The sequence below is a fragment of the Bison bison genome, unplaced genomic scaffold, assembly GCF_000754665.1.
Source record: "Bison bison bison isolate TAMUID 2011002044 unplaced genomic scaffold, Bison_UMD1.0 scf7180017864063, whole genome shotgun sequence".
NCBI lineage: Eukaryota > Metazoa > Chordata > Mammalia > Artiodactyla > Bovidae > Bison > Bison bison.
Window position 1 is genome coordinate 8,401,823 of NW_011494635.1, and position 17,964 is coordinate 8,419,786.

Below are 17,964 nucleotides of genomic sequence, written 5' to 3' on the forward strand. Positions count from 1 at the left end.
ATGCCACGTGCCTGCGTAGTTCAGGGATGGTGTTGACGTGTGGCTACCAGACAGGTCCTCCAAGCCATTGGGCACCACTGGGCAGTAGCTTGTCGATTAACCTGTGTCACCACCATCTGCAACAGCATCAGGACTGGGTGGGGGATTATTTCACAGAAGACTTAGGTACATTTTTGTCTTTAGAGTGACCCTGACAAACCTGGAGAAAACTTTTTGAAAGGTTTTTTCTCCTGATTCTCTCACTTACATTGTGTGTAATTGCTTTAATAAATATCGAAGGTGTAAATAAATATTTACAAATTATTTCTCTAACCTTAAAAATAACTAAATGATAAATGGGAATTTGACTTGGTCTAAGATCAGTCTTTGAAAAAACATAAATTGCGAGGGTTTGTTTTTTTTAAAAAATTAAGGTTTCCTGGCTGTATTTTATATATCTATGTATAAAAAAAATTATTTAACTATCGATCCATTCCTATTGGTAATGCTTCTTAGTCCAGACATTCCGCAAAATACAGACTTTTTACAAATCACGGCATCTTTAATACAAGAAAATTAACATGCACTATTCTTCATTCTGTGTACAGTGATGGAGTTCATTAGTAGGTAATGATCCATTACTACAAACATAACGGCTTCTGTGAAACTTAAGTGCTTTCTTTCCTTTCAGTATTAACTTATGCTAGAAGAGGTGACACCAGATAGTAGGCAATCAGATGACACTTGGGGAGGGAAGGGAAGCATTAAAGAAATCTGTATGCCTCATCTATAATTTCATGTATGGATAAAGGTAGTTTTTGGCTTTTTATTTTTGTTGTTTATTTTGTTACAAGCACTCATGTTAGGACAAAGATGAAATGTGCAAACTTTAAAATTTAAATATTCATTTTCTCTAAGATCCAGCTCAGTAAAAGATTACCCCCAGTTCCCTGCAATTTTAAACTACAAGATCAAAGCTAATAATTTGTTATAAAAGTTATATATTGAAAAGAAATAATGAAAAACACAATTGGGAAACATTTAAGAAAAAATATGCAGGACTAGCACCTGCTGTGTCAACCCTGTTCCCTAAATTCAATCATATACCCACTGGCATAACCAATAGATAATGCCTTTAAACAGTAAAGTAAGCTGAACAAAACCAGCTCAACAAGGTTAAGAAATAAATTTCACATCAAGGTAGTATGTTTTATTTCTGAAACAGTTCTGTAGTTCTTACATTCAGATCTATTTTAAATGTTTCTTTGTTAAACTCACGTGTAATTCACCTGTTTTTTAAAGATCTGTTGTTTAAAGGTTAAAATCTCTGTAAAACCTAAAAATGTTTTAAAATTTGCTGAAAATGCAACAAACTCTCAATTAAAATTTATTTAAAATAATACCCTCCACTGATGTTACTTTTACCCCCTGAAAAACTCCAGAGGAGTGTTAACAAAAGATTTAAACTACTGTGCAAAATTTCTTCACGAAAAGTGTTTAAAGGCTGGTGCAAAATGGGAAGCAAATTCTAAACAATTTTGGCTTCTTGGAAACAAAAACCGCTGTGTCTGAGAGGAATAGTCGTCAGTGATTCTCCAGGAAGAGCCAGCCTTCATCTTTTCCGGCGACAGGTGCGCTTGTGCTCCGCGTGCCAGTGCTCCTGCTGACACTTGATGGAGCAGTACGATGTGTTCCAGCAGCAGTGGTACATGGCCTCCTCCTCACAGTTGTAGCACTGCAGCAAGAAACCATGACCAGCAGGTAAACGAAACTGGGTACAACTACAGACTTTAAAACTGTGCTTTCAAAGATCTTTCTGACTCAAGTGTAAACCAGGATCACCAAGAACATCAACACGGTTTCTGTCCTGAGCAGGACAGTAGGGAAACAATGGGATGACTGAGGCTCAGCAGGCAGTCATTATCAGCAAACTCAAAGCTTACTCGGCACATCAACTTCTTCCATCTGTACTAGGTCATTAACAGCAGCAGCACACAAGCATAATTTCTCTTTTCCTAAAAAGGTCCAAAGGTTCTGAAAAGATGATGGAGCAGCAGCACAAGGACTCCCCTCCATCCTCCCCACACAGCAGCTCTGCTGCACAATCTAAAGGGACTGTTCTGGAACTCTGAGGTCTGGGGAAGGGTGGAACAATAAGTTATGGTCACTCTGGTTATTCTGGCTCTCAGCACTGAAACAGCTACCTCTTGCCCATCGACAGCCCCAGATGGCTGTGTGTGGAGCCCCCCGGCAGGTGTCCTGCAGACTGCTGCTTCTGGTCACAGATGGGCGGCCACTGTATTAACAGTTGCACCGCTCCCCAACCAAAAACAAGTCCTCCCTCTGAAGTGACTTCCCTTTTGCAAGCCACTCAAAATCAATTGCACATATGGGGGAATTAGGAAGTCAATGTGCAAACCCAAGGAGAGGCTTAGAAAAGACCTAAGAAGAGATTTAATTTACACCTCAGTCTGATCCTGGGAATAGACAGCCATAACAATCAAAGAAACAGCAACAGCAAACTATGATAAAGGGGAGAAAATGAGTTCCAGTTACCATGTTATTAGACTCAAATGTTTAGTGTTCAACAACAAAAAACATCACAAGGCATACAAAGAAGCAGGAAGTATGACCATTCAAAGGAAAAAGAATCAATCAACAAACTGTCCATGTAAAAAACCTACTGGCAGATATACTAGACACAGACTTTAAAACACCTATTAAAGAAGTGCAAAGAACTAAAGGAAGACATGGAGAAAGTCAAGAAAATGATGTATGAGCAAACTGAAAACATCAATAAAAAGATTCTGATGGAAACCAAAAAGCAGACTTGCGGCTGAGAAGTCCATTAACTGAAGTGAAAAATGACTGGAGGGATTCAAAGGCAGATGTGAGCTGAAGACAACAGGTCAGTGGAAATGAGCAAGACTGGGGAGAAGACTGGAGAGCAGACAGCCTAAGACGACCCTCAGGGCACCGTCCTTGGTGAACTGTCAGTTCTTACGTTAGAGACCAGTGAGATATTACTTTTATAAAGCAATCAATTTCTTTACTAGAAGCTAATGTATGTTAAGTGCAGTAAAATCTGAAAATCCTTAGTTTGCTATTATGATACTTACATTTACAATTTTATAAGTTAATATCACCTATCAGGGCCAGCCCACTTATCAAAATAAAATACCTGCATAGATGGAAAACTTGTATAAATTATATATATTATGTCCCAAAGTATCATAATCTCAATGTAACAAAATAATTTTGAGCAAATACTGAGAAATGTGGGATCTGGAGTTAAAATACAGTTTAAGTTAATTAAAGTTGACAGTTTCACATTAGACTGTATTTCAGGATTTTTACATATGCCATATAGATCTTTCTGAATTAATTTTCATCATACCTATGGTATTTTTTTTTCATAAATCAGATTCTAAGAAAATAGTGGTATTTACCCACTGCTTCTTCTTGGTCTGAGAAATTAGTTGTTTGTGCTGTGTTGCTAGCTTCTTGATTTCCTCTACAAATTCTTCTTTACACTTTTCCTTTACTTGCTTACATTTTCTGTCCATCTCACCCTGCATATTGGCTACAGCTTTATTTACAGCTTGTCTTTTTTCTTCTTCCATTTCAGAACGCAGCTGAGATGAAAAAAAAGTTAACCCAGAGTATGTCAGCTCATAATTTACACAAATCATTAAGCAAAACCTTAATACATAGTTTCTACTTAAGTGATGTACCTGTTCCCTTTATTTCATTAAGGGCTATAAAATATTTAGGTGAGAAAAGTACCTGTTATTTAAAATATTATAAAAAGATGTTTTATTCCTTGTTTTAAAGAGCTGCTACCTGGTTGATGCCTAAGCGACGTAAAGCCACAACAGGAAGACTAGTCACCTAACCCGCCCGTGTGTCTGAGGCAGCGCTGGCACTGAGGGCTGTGTTACCTTTTCTAGAGCTTCTCGAACAACTCTTTCAGTTTCTCGCTTGTGATCAGACTTCATTCGGTCTTTAAAGTCATTGAAAATTTTGGTGTACTTGTCATGGCACATGCTTTGACACACTCCATCACTGGTGGTCTGGGTGCTTCGATGCAGCATTCTTGGGGAAGAGGCACTTAACTTCTTGGTCTGAGTTGACACAGAAACTTTTTCGATTGGCTGAGGCATCGTGGGGATTTCCTGGCTGGAACTTACAGCTTCCGTTTCAGGCTCTGGTTCCTAAAGGATAAGGAAAGTGCCAGAGGATTTACTAGTTCAAGAGCAAGCTCTATCTGAAAAAAAACAGAGTGATACAAACAGCCATACAACTGCTGTTCAAACAATCATGTAAGAAAATGGAAAATTCTTTTGTGTATTTGATCACAATTCAAAATAAAAAAAAATTAAAACATATGCAATTTATAGGTACAATCATTCTACAGGAACTTCATTTACAATTCCATTAAATACTAATATTAAGGTGTTTCCTTTCAAAGAAGGAAACTAAACAAAAAGTTTACTGTGTAAGATGATTAGAATTTATCGTTACTTCTTTGGATGAGATTCATAAACAAATACCCTATGTGGTGGTACTGTGCCCTGGTTTTAAAATGTACCTGGATTACAGAATTGTAAAAGCCTGAACTTAGCCACAGTTTCTTTCAGTTTTCAAATGCTGGTCTCATTGATCTGCTGGATAAACACTAAAAATTGTTTATTAGTGCCATGAGAAAACATCAGTGTTCCCAGACCGTGCAGCAAAGGACTGTCCCACTTCGCCAGACGTGGTCAGTGCTGCTTAACTGGATACTCCCGTGTGTTACCCTAGTGACAGGGCAGCGGGCAGTCTGGGTCCAACCTGGTTGCTATCTGATGGCAATCCTTTTTTCAAGTTACCTGTCAGGAGCACTGCCTGGATCACAACTGTGAAAGTATTTCCTGTTTCACTTGTCACCGGGACACTGCAAGGTGGGCAACTTACTTCTTTTTTGGGTTCCACACTTTGATTACGTCGTCCTTTCTTTGCTCTTGGTTCTTGAGTGACCTTTAGCTGTGGACATCATCAAAGTAACAGCACGTTATTCCTGACACCACAAAACATTTCTCTGCTGGAACTAGCCATGGACCCACAGGGGAGAGGTGGGCACCTGCTGTGTCCCTCTCACATTAACTCTTTCAAGACCACATGGTTGGCACTCACTGAATGATTCCTCTGGGCGGAGGGCTTGAAAGAGCTAATGTGCTGGTCGAATCCGGATCAGTGGTGGTAGCTTCTGTGAACTAGGACTGTTTCTGGTTTGTTTTGAGGAGCACTTGACAAATGTTGTGTGAAGGAAGAAGTCACCACCTGCTCATTCCATGCCAGTGCGTCCTGGCACCCGCACCTCCCGAGCACAACTGACAGGTTCTCACTGGCGCCCTCACCTGCTCGTTGCTGGTGGAGGAGATGCTGGACTCTGCCTCCTCCTCCCCTCGGTCCTCATTCTTGGACTTCCAAAACCTCCCTTCGCGGAGGAAGCGCTGGTGCAGCTCCAGTTCGTCGCAGGCCTTCTTCCAGCCCATACTGCGCTTAACATGCAGCCGGTGAACATTGACTGTGATGTCCTGGATGTTCTCAGAAGGAATCCAGGCCCTGTGAACAACATTGAAAAGGGACAGTTAGAAGTTTCCCAAATGGCAGAAACTCTGTGCATTGTAAAGCACAGTTTGTGACTTGAATAAAAACTTTTACCAAGTAGAAAAAAGGTGAATTGACTTGTTTTTCACAGTCATCAGAGTAAAGTCCTCAGGGTGAGAATGACTCATAAGCCTTTTTTAAAGTGTTCAATATCTCATTGTTTTGAATACTATAAATTACTCAAAATCTAGCTACTTGCATGTTAGAATTATAGAAAGTGAAAGTCGCTCAGTCATTTCCGACTCTTTGCAACCCCATGGACTATACAGTTCGTGGAATTCTCCAGGCCAGAATACTGGAGTGGGTAGCCTTTCCCTTCTCCAGCAGATCTTCCCAACCCAGGAATCGAACTGGGGTCTCCTGCATTGCAGGCGGATTCTTTACCAGCTGAGCTACCAGGGAAGCTATAGAGTCATTTGCAAATGCCCAGAAATGTTCATGAGACAGTTACATATAAAATGAGGTCATTACATCCCTATTCATTAGATGGACCATGACTAACAAGTGGGAAAGTGTATACCATTCTGCAACCAAGCACTCAATTGTGAGCCCACAGTTGATCTACAACTACATTTGGTTCTATCAGGAAGAAAGCTAGAATAGAAACTGAAGAAAGCTTTCCTGGGTACTAATCACTTACTGGCCCTAGTCTCCCACTGCATCCACTCACCTGGGGCTGACTATGGGCCAGTGAAAGCACCACAGAGTGTACAGTCCTAGGACTGTTCCTGCCTCATCTGACGGCTCACGGAGATGCTGCCCAGATGGGCTTAAGGTAAGCTATTAACTAGCAGCTGGAACGCAGCGAGGGTCCTAACGGTTAGCTTTCCTGGTAACTACGCTAGTGCTCCTACGTGCACTGCCACTGCCCTGAACTGAGGAACGAGGAGGAACAATGCAGCATACGCAGTCTAGGTGACTCTGGACACGAAGAGAGAAGGGTGTCACCAGTGAGGACATGCGGTGGGATACAGCACTAGGAATAAACCAGGATTTACTGTTTCCAGTCTTACTATGGAGTTACAGAAATACTAGACCTAAAACTGTTCTGAAGGCATCAGAGAATCCTGGCATATATGCCTAACGTTATAAACGTAGACTTCTAACTTGCTTGTATAAACTAAGCTATTTGCTTTAGAATTTAAAACCACATTTTTAATATACAGTAATCCATATGGTTACATGCTAATGACAGCTGAAATTGTTAAATTTGAACTTATTTATAAATATTACATTAACAGTGTCATCTGACAGTGCTATATTAGAAACCAAAGTAAACTACACTTGAGGAGAAGTGCAAATACAATTCTGCTTGTGGAAGAGTTCCTTGCCATTAAATCCTGTATTCTTATGTACTCTTTCAGTCAGCAAACATTTACTGGGCAATCAAAAACTGTTTAAACACTTTTTAAAAGCAGTATGTTTTTGAGGAGGATTTCCATCATAAGCAGTGCTGACTACCTGGAATAAACTTGTGACCTAGGAGAGAATTTTATCCTGTTCAATTATGTATCCCTTGGATTTAATAAAACTGAATGAAGAGTCTTAATGTGAGACCTTATTAAGTCTCAATGCAATTCATACAACATACCTATTCTCTCAATCATCTCCATTACTATAGATAATCAGGTTTCAAGTTTGAGACATGCAGTCTGATCTACACTATAAAAGGGAAACAGAACACACCCCACAATTTAAAGTTTAATAAAAAGAGAGAAAATTGGATCTGGCTATACCTACACATCTGTCAATCTGAATTCAGAATTCTCTGAGTCTGTGCACAATAAGATGGGCCTGCGATCTGACGGGATGTGCCCCTTCTTTCTTGCCTGTGCCATCCACCCTCCAACCACAGGCAGCACGGAGAGTCAGATATGCGTGCCCTGCAGACCTGCTCACCAGGACAAAGCATCACAACCTGCTCTATGCTCGGGAGGCAGCAGCAGGCTCTGGTTTGAGCATATGGAGGGATAGTCCATAATCATGTGTCTACCTTTTCTTTCCCCACTAGGTGCAGAGATAAGACGAACTAGCTAAAGAATATTTACTGTATTTATTCATGGTGATCTCTGCATAACAATTCTTCACTTTTCTAAATTAACTGTTAATGAAATTCAAAACACTAGGTCAAAGTTCTTCCCTCATATCCATTCTTAGATCGCAAGACCCACACTCTCCTATACTCCCGAGTTGATTATTTTTGACTGTGACTCTGACAGAACCTTGAAAAGTTGACTGAAACTCCCACAAGGACAATACAATTCTGTGAAATGGACCATGCTGAGAAGCTCTCCACTTAATTCCCACCACTGACACCCTTCTGAGTTCACCCTTCTAAATTCTGCCACTGAAACTGTCCCATTAAGGTGCCCAGTCAAGTTACATGCTGGTTTGTTTTTTAATTTAAAATACACTTCACATTGTTCCTGATGGCAAAGCACCCAGAGCACTGGTAACTGCAGCCCTGGGTCCACCTCAGGGCTCCTAAAGGCCCAGGGGTGATGGTGGCTCATGGGTCATGATATTACCTCTGGTGATGGTGACCGAAGAAGCGGACATCAACCTGATTGTCCTCTTTCTGCATGACTTTGGCCGGCCAGAATCCAAAACCTTTCATTTTAGCCCAAACCAGCTCATGATTAGGTATCTGGAAATAAAATGTTTTATCTTGTCATATTACTTGTAAAGTATTATATACAAGTATATCATTAATACTGACCTACTTAAGTATAATATTTGCAATACTTCTTTTATAAGTCCTAAACGCACAGAATGTGCTTTCCCACCCCAGGACTGGTTGATTTTTGCCTCCAAGAAAAACACCAAAAAATTAAAATTTCCATAAGCAATGTGGAGTGAAAAGAATCTCCTGACAGCCCATGGAACTCTGGAAGGAAACCAAGACCCACGTGAGTAACAAGGGCAAACTGAACACCCTAACTCTGCTTCATGAAATACAGTCCAACCCTGGGAGCTTGTAAGAAATGGGAGATCTTCAGGCCCTCCTCCCAACCTACGAAGTCAGAGATACAAATTTTAATGAGACCATCAAGTGACTGAAGAGCACAGTAATGTCTCAGAAAGTGGGAGCTTTCAGGCAGGCTCTTATGCCCTTGTCGGGGGGGAGCGGAGAAACCTTTGGCACTAACATGTCATTCTAGGGGAAATCACACAGCTATATATAAAGACTTAGATTTCTTGTGAGATAATGAAAAATTTTTATTTATTAAGGGATTCGATGTTTATTCCTATTCTTAAAGTTCTCATTTTAAAGTAAGAAATGGCTACTGACCCCAAGTTGTTTTTTTCCTATGTTTCAGTTTTCTATACTCATTAAAACCATGATATGAAGAGAAATATTTAGAAGGATTATAATCTTAAAGCAAATTGGAATAAACTTCCTTAGAGCAGTACATCAGAGACACTGAAGAGGTTAAAAAAAAGAAAAGAAAATCTCAAAATTTCACATACACAAGGATAGCAGAACCAATTGTCAGGACGAGCATTTGATAAATAGAAGCAATTCTTACAAAGCTGTAGTTCATCCAGCTGAAAAAGAAAAGTAACTATTTAGCCTACATAAAATATATGCATGCACACAACTAGCCAGATGCCTGTGAATCAGCACTCTCTTTCATGTTTATAGTCTGCAATTGTGTTCTTTAAGCTTCACATTTGAATTCTCCAATGCCACTTTCTTGTCTGAACCTCCCAAGAGGGCCCTGAGTACACTCGGAATAGAAGACTGATTCCTCAGGGTGCACTGCATCTGCCCTTGGCTCCCCAGCCTCACTGATACCTTCCAGTTCAACACATAGATGAAAGGCTATTTTCCCAGAAATGTCTTCTTGATATGCCCACAGAAAATACCACTACCAATAAAAGCAGCCCTTACTCTGCCTCATTCTCCATTTTAGTCTTGTTTTCTTTCATATTTTCCGTAACTTTTGTAAAGAAACTGATTTGTCTCTCCTTTTCCTGAGTCTCCTTCCTCAGAACGCAGCTGTATGAGCAGGAAGCCAGCATCCTGACTCCCATTTTATTCCTAACTCAGCACACAGCACACACTCAATAAACATGTTTAATGAATGGAAGAGTCATATCATAAATGGAATAAAGAAACAAAACTTTTTATATAAATTGAGACACTTTTGCAAAGATAATATGGTTGTAGATGAATGTTTTAAATAAGAAAGGTCACCCAAAAAAAATCTTTCCTAAATATATATTTCATATATTGTTAATTACGAATGCTGATGTTGGGTTGCTTTTTTGCCTGTGTAGTGTAGTAAGAACTCAAATTTGTATTTTTCATTCAAAGAGGGTAACATTTTTGAGTGCCTGCCCAGTGCAACACACTTTACATGCAGTCATATTAACTAATTCGCTTTAGGGTAGTTAAGGAAAACAATTTCCTCTTGTTCTAACTAGAAGTTACTTAGTAACTAAGTCTAATTCCCAGAATTAGAGTCTCTGAGAACAGTTCTACCAGAATTCTAGCCTCTCCCCCCGCCCCCGTCTCTCTTGTTTGCATTGTATATACCCTGTATGTCAAACATGGAAATACGACTGTATTTAAAGAAATGGCAAAATTAAAGTGTACATATCAGAATGGAATTCTAAAATAGGTTAATGTAGAGAACAGCAAGCATTCAGGTATTAGGTGTGGCCAGTACCTCATGACAGGTGTCTTTATAGAGCATCCGTGCTATGTCAGCCTGCTCACTGTCTGCTGTAATAATAAAGACAGATATCTATTACCAGCAATCACAAGACTACCAGGAAACACAAGACTACCAAAAGTAATATAGCCATTTAAATTTTCTTTCAGTTTAACAAAAGTGGACATATACCACGGAAAATAAACACATGTATTCAAAATATAATTCAGGCAGTAAAAGAAAAGTAAATAGGCAGCTTTAATTTTATATTCAACACAACTTAATACTCTCAGTATAGATTGGCCTCTTTCACTACTTTTGAATGAGGGGATATTGAAGGGAAAAAACAAATACTAGAGTTCTGCTTTTGGCCAATCACTTCTATAAGCTATATATAGTTATCTATATTACTAAATATTTTTAAGTTTAAACCCTAACATTATCACTCACTTACAGATTGTTCAGGTATTGTTTTAGTGTAATGTTTTATAAAAGATATTTCTCAACATGCAATGTAAACACATGAATAAAAAAAACTACACAAAAAAAAATATTGAACCTCCATAGAAAATGACTGTGTTGTGGAGAAGCAACTGAGCGTCAGCTTTGAACTCTTCGTAACTTCGGTATTTCCCTTCGTTCACTTTCTGCAGAGGGGAAAAAACCAAAATGAACAACGGTTAATAGTGAAAACACTTGCCATCAATTTAACAGTGTGAGAGTGTGGGAAACAGCAAGATTTTCCAGAATGGCATTACGACTGCTCCTGTGTCTACTGCTCCTGTGTCCATACTGACAGAATGTTCATAAAAGAAACCCACAACTCCGTCTACAGTCAGGGTATTCCAGGACGGTAAAGTGCAGAAGGTCCCACATTCTCAGCCACGTTGTTACTGCAGCATGAACACCTCATCTGTAACAATGATAAAAGCTGCGGCTAAGTGCTGTACATAATGAAAGCTCTGGTAGTGGGGTTGATGAGACCTAACTACTTATCTACCATGTAGGGAATATGCTACGCACAGGCCTGTACTATAATTAACAGGGCTTCTTTGAAAAATAAGAATGACTTTCTCAGCAACTCTCTCAGGGCTCTGGTTTCAAGAACAGTCACTAATATGAAAAGTGAAAGTGAAAGTTGCTCAGTCGTGTCCGACTCTTTGTGACCCCATAGACTACACAGTCCATGGGATTCTCCAGGCCAGAATACTGGAGTGGGTAGCCGTTCCCTTCTCCAGGGGATCTTTCCACCCAGGGATCGAACCCAGGTCTCTTGCATTGCAGGCAGATTCTTTACCATCTGAGCCACCAGAGAAGTGCAAAATTTATGTAAGTCAGGAAAATAAAACTGAAAGAAGAAAGAGCTGTTAGCCTCTGTGAAAGATTACCACAAAGAAGACAAGGCAATTCTGAATTCGAGCTAGGTGGCTGACAGTTTTAAAATCAAGTCCTCACTGGTCCTCTGTGCACCAAGACAGTCGATGGCTTCTGTCTGGCATCGAGGGTCACAGGGCTCTTCCATGAGCACTGATACCCAAACTCCACCCTGAGCGCCTCACGGTCTTTGGCTCAGGGGCGCAAGGTGCCACCAGGCTGCCTGCCTGCACCCAGGTGGGTACACCCACACCCAGCAGTCCTCATGCAGCATCACAGCTAGCATTTTGGTCTCCACCGTAAACCTTTGGAAGCATAAAAACCTGGTCTTCTTCCTCTTCATTTCCTTCAGGGTGCTTCTGCTCATGGTCAGCACTTGCTAATAAGACACCATCAGCCCAGCTACTAAGCTCCCTGAAATGAGGGAGTCAAACTGCAGAATGTGGGGGTACCATGGGGGGAGGGCAGGAGGGACAGCCAGGCTCTTCACTGTTCTCAGAAGTTACGCAGTGTAGGGCTAAGAGGTCGAATTAAAATTTCTCGTTTTTATGAACAACCTTCATTTGCCCCTTTCTTCCACTGAAATAATACACCTTCAGTTTTTCCAGCTATTAAGCAGATTAAGGAATGAGCAGATGATTTAAAATTACTCCTATTATGGCCAACCATAAGATTTTAAAACTCAAATGACACATAGGTTCAGAATTGGTGTATCTGCAAATCTAACTGGAAGCACATCAAAATGTTCATTGCATTTGTAATTAAATATTAACAAACCCATTAACAGCCCTCAGCTAACTAGGTAAAATCAAGAACTCCACCAGAAAGATTAAGTTTTCTAGTTAAAATCCGCTTTGTTCAAGTGCATGTCATTGTTCCCCAAGACCTGAGAGCACATCTGCGCTCTCATCTTCCCTGGGGAGAAACTCCCAAGTGCTGCCGCCGAGCCCAGGAAGACACAGCTGCATGGTGACTGCATCTGGAACGTTACACTGATCAGGCTGTAATATATTTTCTTTAATCAACATGTGTCAAGAATCTACAGGTTGCTTAAAACAAAGACTCTTAAAAGATGACCCCTGCTGAGCACCAGCGGGTGAGCACGCCCCTCACAGGACAGCTGCTGAGGCAGGAGTGGGGCAGGTGCACAGCCAGGGCTGTGCTTGGCGAGCTTTACCTCCTGTATGGCAGGGACATCCACCGCCGAGTGCACCAGTCGCCGGTACATGGGGTGTTTGTTGTCCTTCCCCTTTTTATTAAGGTCAATAGCCTGAAACGTCATGAGACACATCAGTTTAAACGTGGCTAGAGAGAGGGGTAAAACACCAATTTCTAAACAACAAGTACTTGAGAACTTAACGAAAGATGTATATGTACTATAGTTTAATGTGGCATTCCTTAAGGTCTGAGTAGAAAGAACAGTTATTTTGGAAAATTCAGTTTCATTTTAAAGACTTAAGTATCAATGAAAATGTTCTTTCTGATAAATGGAAGTTTAAAATGTAAATGTTTCTAACCTAATGCAGCTAAAGAAATGCCTGTGTTGAAAACAAAGACAAAACAAATCTAAGAGCATTTTATGGAACTAGAGCACAAAAGCGCAGGACAGCAGCGGTGTCCACCCTTCACGCTACGTTGCGCGTATCTGCCACCTGTCGGTCAGGAACTCTGAAGGAATACACACACTTGAGGCGATTCTAAGAGCCCTTGGAACTCACCCTCTCCTTCATGCGGGAGACGATGAACCTGAGGTAAGTGCTCATCTCCTGCTTGTTGGTGTTTTTCTTCTTGACGCTCTGTTGGAAACAGAGAAGGCCAAGATAAAAAATCTGATCATCTGTAAGTCTATATTCTTGCTAAAGATGTCTATATATATAAGATTATAGTATGCAAATATAGATTTTCTTAAACGATGTAATATTTCCAACACATCTCCAAAATTTGCATACCAAAAGTAGCGTTTAATGTAATAATGTAAGAATCAGAAAATATACTGTCCTTGACATAACACCTCAGAGAATGATGCACTTTTCTTTTCTCGATGTTTTAAAATTTGTTTTCAGATGACAAAAGATAATGACAATAACAATAAAATAACAATAATGATGTAACGTAGAATCACTTATTTTATTTAAAAAATCAATGGCTGAAATCCTTTAAGGGATATTTTAAAATAACAATGTTGAACGGTGAATTTCAATATAACATTATTTTCTATTAAAAAGGTTATTAAAAGTCTGTCACTTAGGAATTACATACACTGAAGCACACACATCTACATCTCTACTTTGAAGTGTTATGGGTCTTTTCAGTAATAACTTCAATTTCCATTAGTCTTGCCTAAAAGCTAATTAGGTTTCTTAATTTCTGTCTCAGAAAACTTAATTTTACATGAATTAAAGAAGGATTTTACCTTTAATGTCACTTCTAGACAACTAGGAAACAAGGACCAATGTTCCAAACTTCTTAGCTGAGGCTAAGACAACCATGAGAGACACTGGACCATAAGCAGACCGCCCTGCAGAGGACAGAGCAGTCTGGCCCACTAGTGAATAAATGCTGTAACTTTTTCAGGCTGCTGCATTATGAGTCTCTACCCAGTGACATTATTACTTACTCCCCTAAGAACTTTACACACAGGAAGTCATCTCAGTAATGCTAAATACGTTGGAAGGAGCAAAGTTTTCTCGTGTAAATGACAAACCTTTGCTATGGCTTAACCAAGTGCTTATACATTCAAAGCACGAAGTCATCTGAGTCAAAAGTGGAAACCGTCCTCTGAGCTGAGAAGCAGTTTCGCACAGGTCATGCCTGGCGCCATCGCCGCCCCGCTCCCCAGACTCTCTGGGGCGTGGCTGGTGCTCTCCCCGCTCAGCTTTACTCCAAGGCCGTCTGAGTAAACAGCCTTACTGTCTACAGACTGCAGAACACATTTCTCACCCTGGCCACACTCCAGATACACTGGTGGGCTCCCACCCTGAGCATGTGAACTGGAATTTCCAGGCAAAGGTCTCCACCATTTGTTCATTCATTTACTGTTAACTCCTCAGGTGGTTGTGACATGAAAGTGAAAGTCGCTCAGTCACGTCCGACTCTTCGTGACCCCATGGACTATACGGTCCATGGGATTCTCCAGGCCAGAATACTGGAGTGGGTAGCCACTCCCTTCTCCAGGGGATCTTCCCAACTCACGGTTCAAATCCAGGTCTCCCTCATTGCAGGAGGATTCTTTACCAGCTGAGCCACCAGGGAAGCTGGGTTGTGACATGAGGCCAAGACCAGTGCCAATGGTGTACATGTGGAGTTTAAAATGCAATGGTATTTCCTGAACCCCAGGTTGTATAATCTTTGGGAAAAGGGACTTTGATGTAGCTTGTAAATTCTCACTTTAAACAAAATCCCCACATGGGGAGAGGGGAGGAGAGGGTGAGATGTATGGAGAGAGTAACACAGAAACTTACATTACCATACGTAAAATAGATAGCCAATGGGAATTTGCTGTATGTTTCAGGAAACCCAAAAACAGGGGCTCTGTATCAACCTGGAGGGGTGGGATGGGGCGGGAGATGGGAGGGAGGTTCAGGAGGGAGGGGACATATGTACACTTACGGCTGATTCACGTTGAGGTTTGACAGAAAACAACAAAATTCTGTAAAGCAATTATCCTTCAATTAAAAAATAAATAAATAAATCCCCTGTGTAAGCCCCAGGCACACAAACACGTGAGAACTATTAGTTGCTCCCTCCGGTAAGCCAGAGCAAAACAACAGATCTGAAACCGTCAGCTGTTAACACTGCTGTGGAAACACTCTTGCTGACACGGCCATCCCTCCATGCACCGCTTTCTCTATTAAACAACTTCTGTTGGATACAGGGAAGAAATGTTAAGAAGGCCAAGAAACCTTTTTTCTTACCTCTTGGGAAACCTATATTCCCTTAGAAAGAGAGGAGAATAAGAACAAATGCTTCCAGGGAGTTCCCTAGTGGCCTCATGGTTAGGATTCCAGGCTTTCACTGCCATGGCCCGGGTTCCATCCCTGGCTGGGGAACAGATCTTGCAAGCCAAAGACAGACAAACCCAGTGCTTCCAACTACATGCTCTGTCCTGCTCACTCTGAAGTATTTCAGGAGCACTAACACTGCTGATCCCAAACATCACCCTGATCATTAAATCACACATCTGTGTAAGTTCAGGTGTGACAGCAACCTACATCAGATCAGAAGTCTTGTCATACTGATACTACTTGTGGGATCTGTGTTCTTTTATCAGGTAACACAATATTCACGGGAAACACAGAACCAGCATTGTATGCAGTGCTCAAGTATTACTAAAAGCTCACTAACATGTGCCAGACCGAGCAGGGTCAGAAGAGTCTCCACTCATGGTCTCCCACTGAATAGCTCGAGCTCAACCAGGCAAGGAGTGCCCCGGAGGCCGACGCCCACCACTTCGGGCAGTCTGCATCACTGGAGAGACCGCCAGGGAAGGGGTGCTCACTGAAGCCCCCACAACCGGGCTGCCGGGTCTCCAGAGTGGCTGTGTGCTCCACAAGTTCACAGGATGCATTTCTCTCCTCTCTGCACTCTCAACATCAACGGATGAAGGTTTTCACTGTGAGTCAGAACCCAACCCCTTTTGATTTAGAGCCTCAGAAAATAAAGCAATTCAGTGTTTCTCTATGGGTGAGATTTATGCAGTGCTAGAACCAAAGTGTCTCTACAGGCATACCTCGCTATATTGCACTTCGCAGATACTGTGCATTTTACAAACTGAAGGTTGTGGCAACCCTGTATTGAGCAAGTCTGTCAGGGCCCTTTTTCCAACAGCATTTGCTCACTTTGTCACTTAAGGCTTAGATGATGGTTAGTTTTTTGTGATAAAGTACTTTTTAATTAAGGTAGTTACCTCTTCTGACATAATGCTACTGCATGTTAACAGACTACAGTTCAATGTAAACACAGCTTTTATATCCACTGGGAAACCAGTAAATGCGTGAGCTCACTTGACTGTGATATTCGCTCCACTGCTGTGGTCTGGAACCAAACCTGCAGGATCTCCGAGGTCTGCCTGTGTAAGGGCTTCCCCCTAAAGAACACACCTGCCAATGCAGACGTGGGTTCGATCCCTGGGTCGGAAAGATCCCCTGGAAGAGGAAATGGCAACCCAATCCACTATTCTTTCCTGGAGAATCTCATGGACAGAGGAGCATGGGGCGGGGGGATGCGGCTATAGTCCAGGGGTCGCAAGAGCCAGATAGGACCTAGCAACTAAACCACCACCACATGCCTGTACATCCTTACCAGCTTGCTCTTCCTTTGAAACAAAATTCTGAACTTTTTCAAACAGTAGGGAAAACCCTATTTCACTTGGCTTAAGTTTAGGTAACAGTGCATTATATTGTTCGTGTAATTCCTTTGCTTAAATAAAGCTCTATTTTCAGTTACTATTTCCTTTCCATAGAGAATCTACAAAATAGATGGATATTACGTGCTCACAGAACACTTGTACTTTGGTTTCACCTGTTTAAACATTTTCAGATTAACTGCTAATTAGGATAACCAAGTGCAGCAACATTTCTTTTAGGGAAGACTCCAAATGTACAGAATTCAGGTCGAAGGCCTTAATTTGACAAAACTAAATGATAATTTAGAGGACAGAAATCTAATTTTTGTATCATGTTTAAATTTGCTTAGGGTAAGGTGCTAGAGCGTCTCTCCTCTCCAGTGTGCAATCAAGTGGTGGCACACGCTTGCAAGAGTGACTATTGCAGCAAAAACTGCAATGTGACCCACACCCACCCTTCACAGCTCCAACTCTGGTAAAATATTACCAGCTCAGAAAGTCTGCTCCTGTTTTATAAAGTGCCACCTAGATTCAGGCATCCCTCTCGAGTGCTCACCACCTCTGGCTGTGCGTTAGAACCGCCTGGGAAAGCCTTGAACAATGGCCTGCACCCATTTATACAAAGTTCTGGGCCAAGCCTGACTTAGATCTGACGGAAACTGATGAGAGTGGTGTCTGTCTGGTGTGGGCAGCACTCAGCGTTAAGTCGGTGGACTTGGGTCCACAGCTGTGTGTTTGCTTGTCTATTTCTCAAGTGACACATGCAAGACTTGTGCAATCACTGTGCTGTAAATTTTACCCCCAGGGGAAAACGTGTTACCAGAGCTGTTGTCACTGGTTTACAGGGAGCCTGGGCACCGGCAGTCTCCAGGCCACAGGCACTTCTCACAGGCGGTCCTGACTGAACGCCACTGCCAGCACCAGGGGAGAGCCACTCCGCACACAGGCATGGGC

General features: G+C 41.5%; 1 protein-coding gene across 8 annotated transcripts in view; it reads right to left on the bottom strand.

Moving 5' to 3' along the window:
• Window positions 1–38: 38 nt before the first annotated feature.
• Window positions 39–17,964, bottom strand: part of ZMYND11 (zinc finger, MYND-type containing 11) — a 76,446-nt gene continuing 58,520 nt past the window's right edge. For all 8 annotated transcript variants that reach the window (XM_010836420.1, XM_010836419.1, XM_010836418.1 and 5 more), the window contains 11 exons: window positions 13,385–13,462; window positions 12,844–12,936; window positions 10,852–10,939; window positions 10,308–10,363; window positions 9,103–9,180; window positions 8,160–8,278; window positions 5,379–5,586; window positions 4,936–5,004; window positions 3,921–4,193; window positions 3,429–3,614; window positions 39–1,714 (listed from right to left, as the gene is read on the bottom strand). In XM_010836420.1, the coding sequence (XP_010834722.1) occupies window positions 1,592–1,714; window positions 3,429–3,614; window positions 3,921–4,193; window positions 4,936–5,004; window positions 5,379–5,586; window positions 8,160–8,278; window positions 9,103–9,180; window positions 10,308–10,363; window positions 10,852–10,939; window positions 12,844–12,936; window positions 13,385–13,462 (1,371 nt within the window). In that variant the 3' untranslated portion in view covers window positions 39–1,591. The remainder of the gene's footprint in view (window positions 1,715–3,428; window positions 3,615–3,920; window positions 4,194–4,935; window positions 5,005–5,378; window positions 5,587–8,159; window positions 8,279–9,102; window positions 9,181–10,307; window positions 10,364–10,851; window positions 10,940–12,843; window positions 12,937–13,384; window positions 13,463–17,964) is intronic.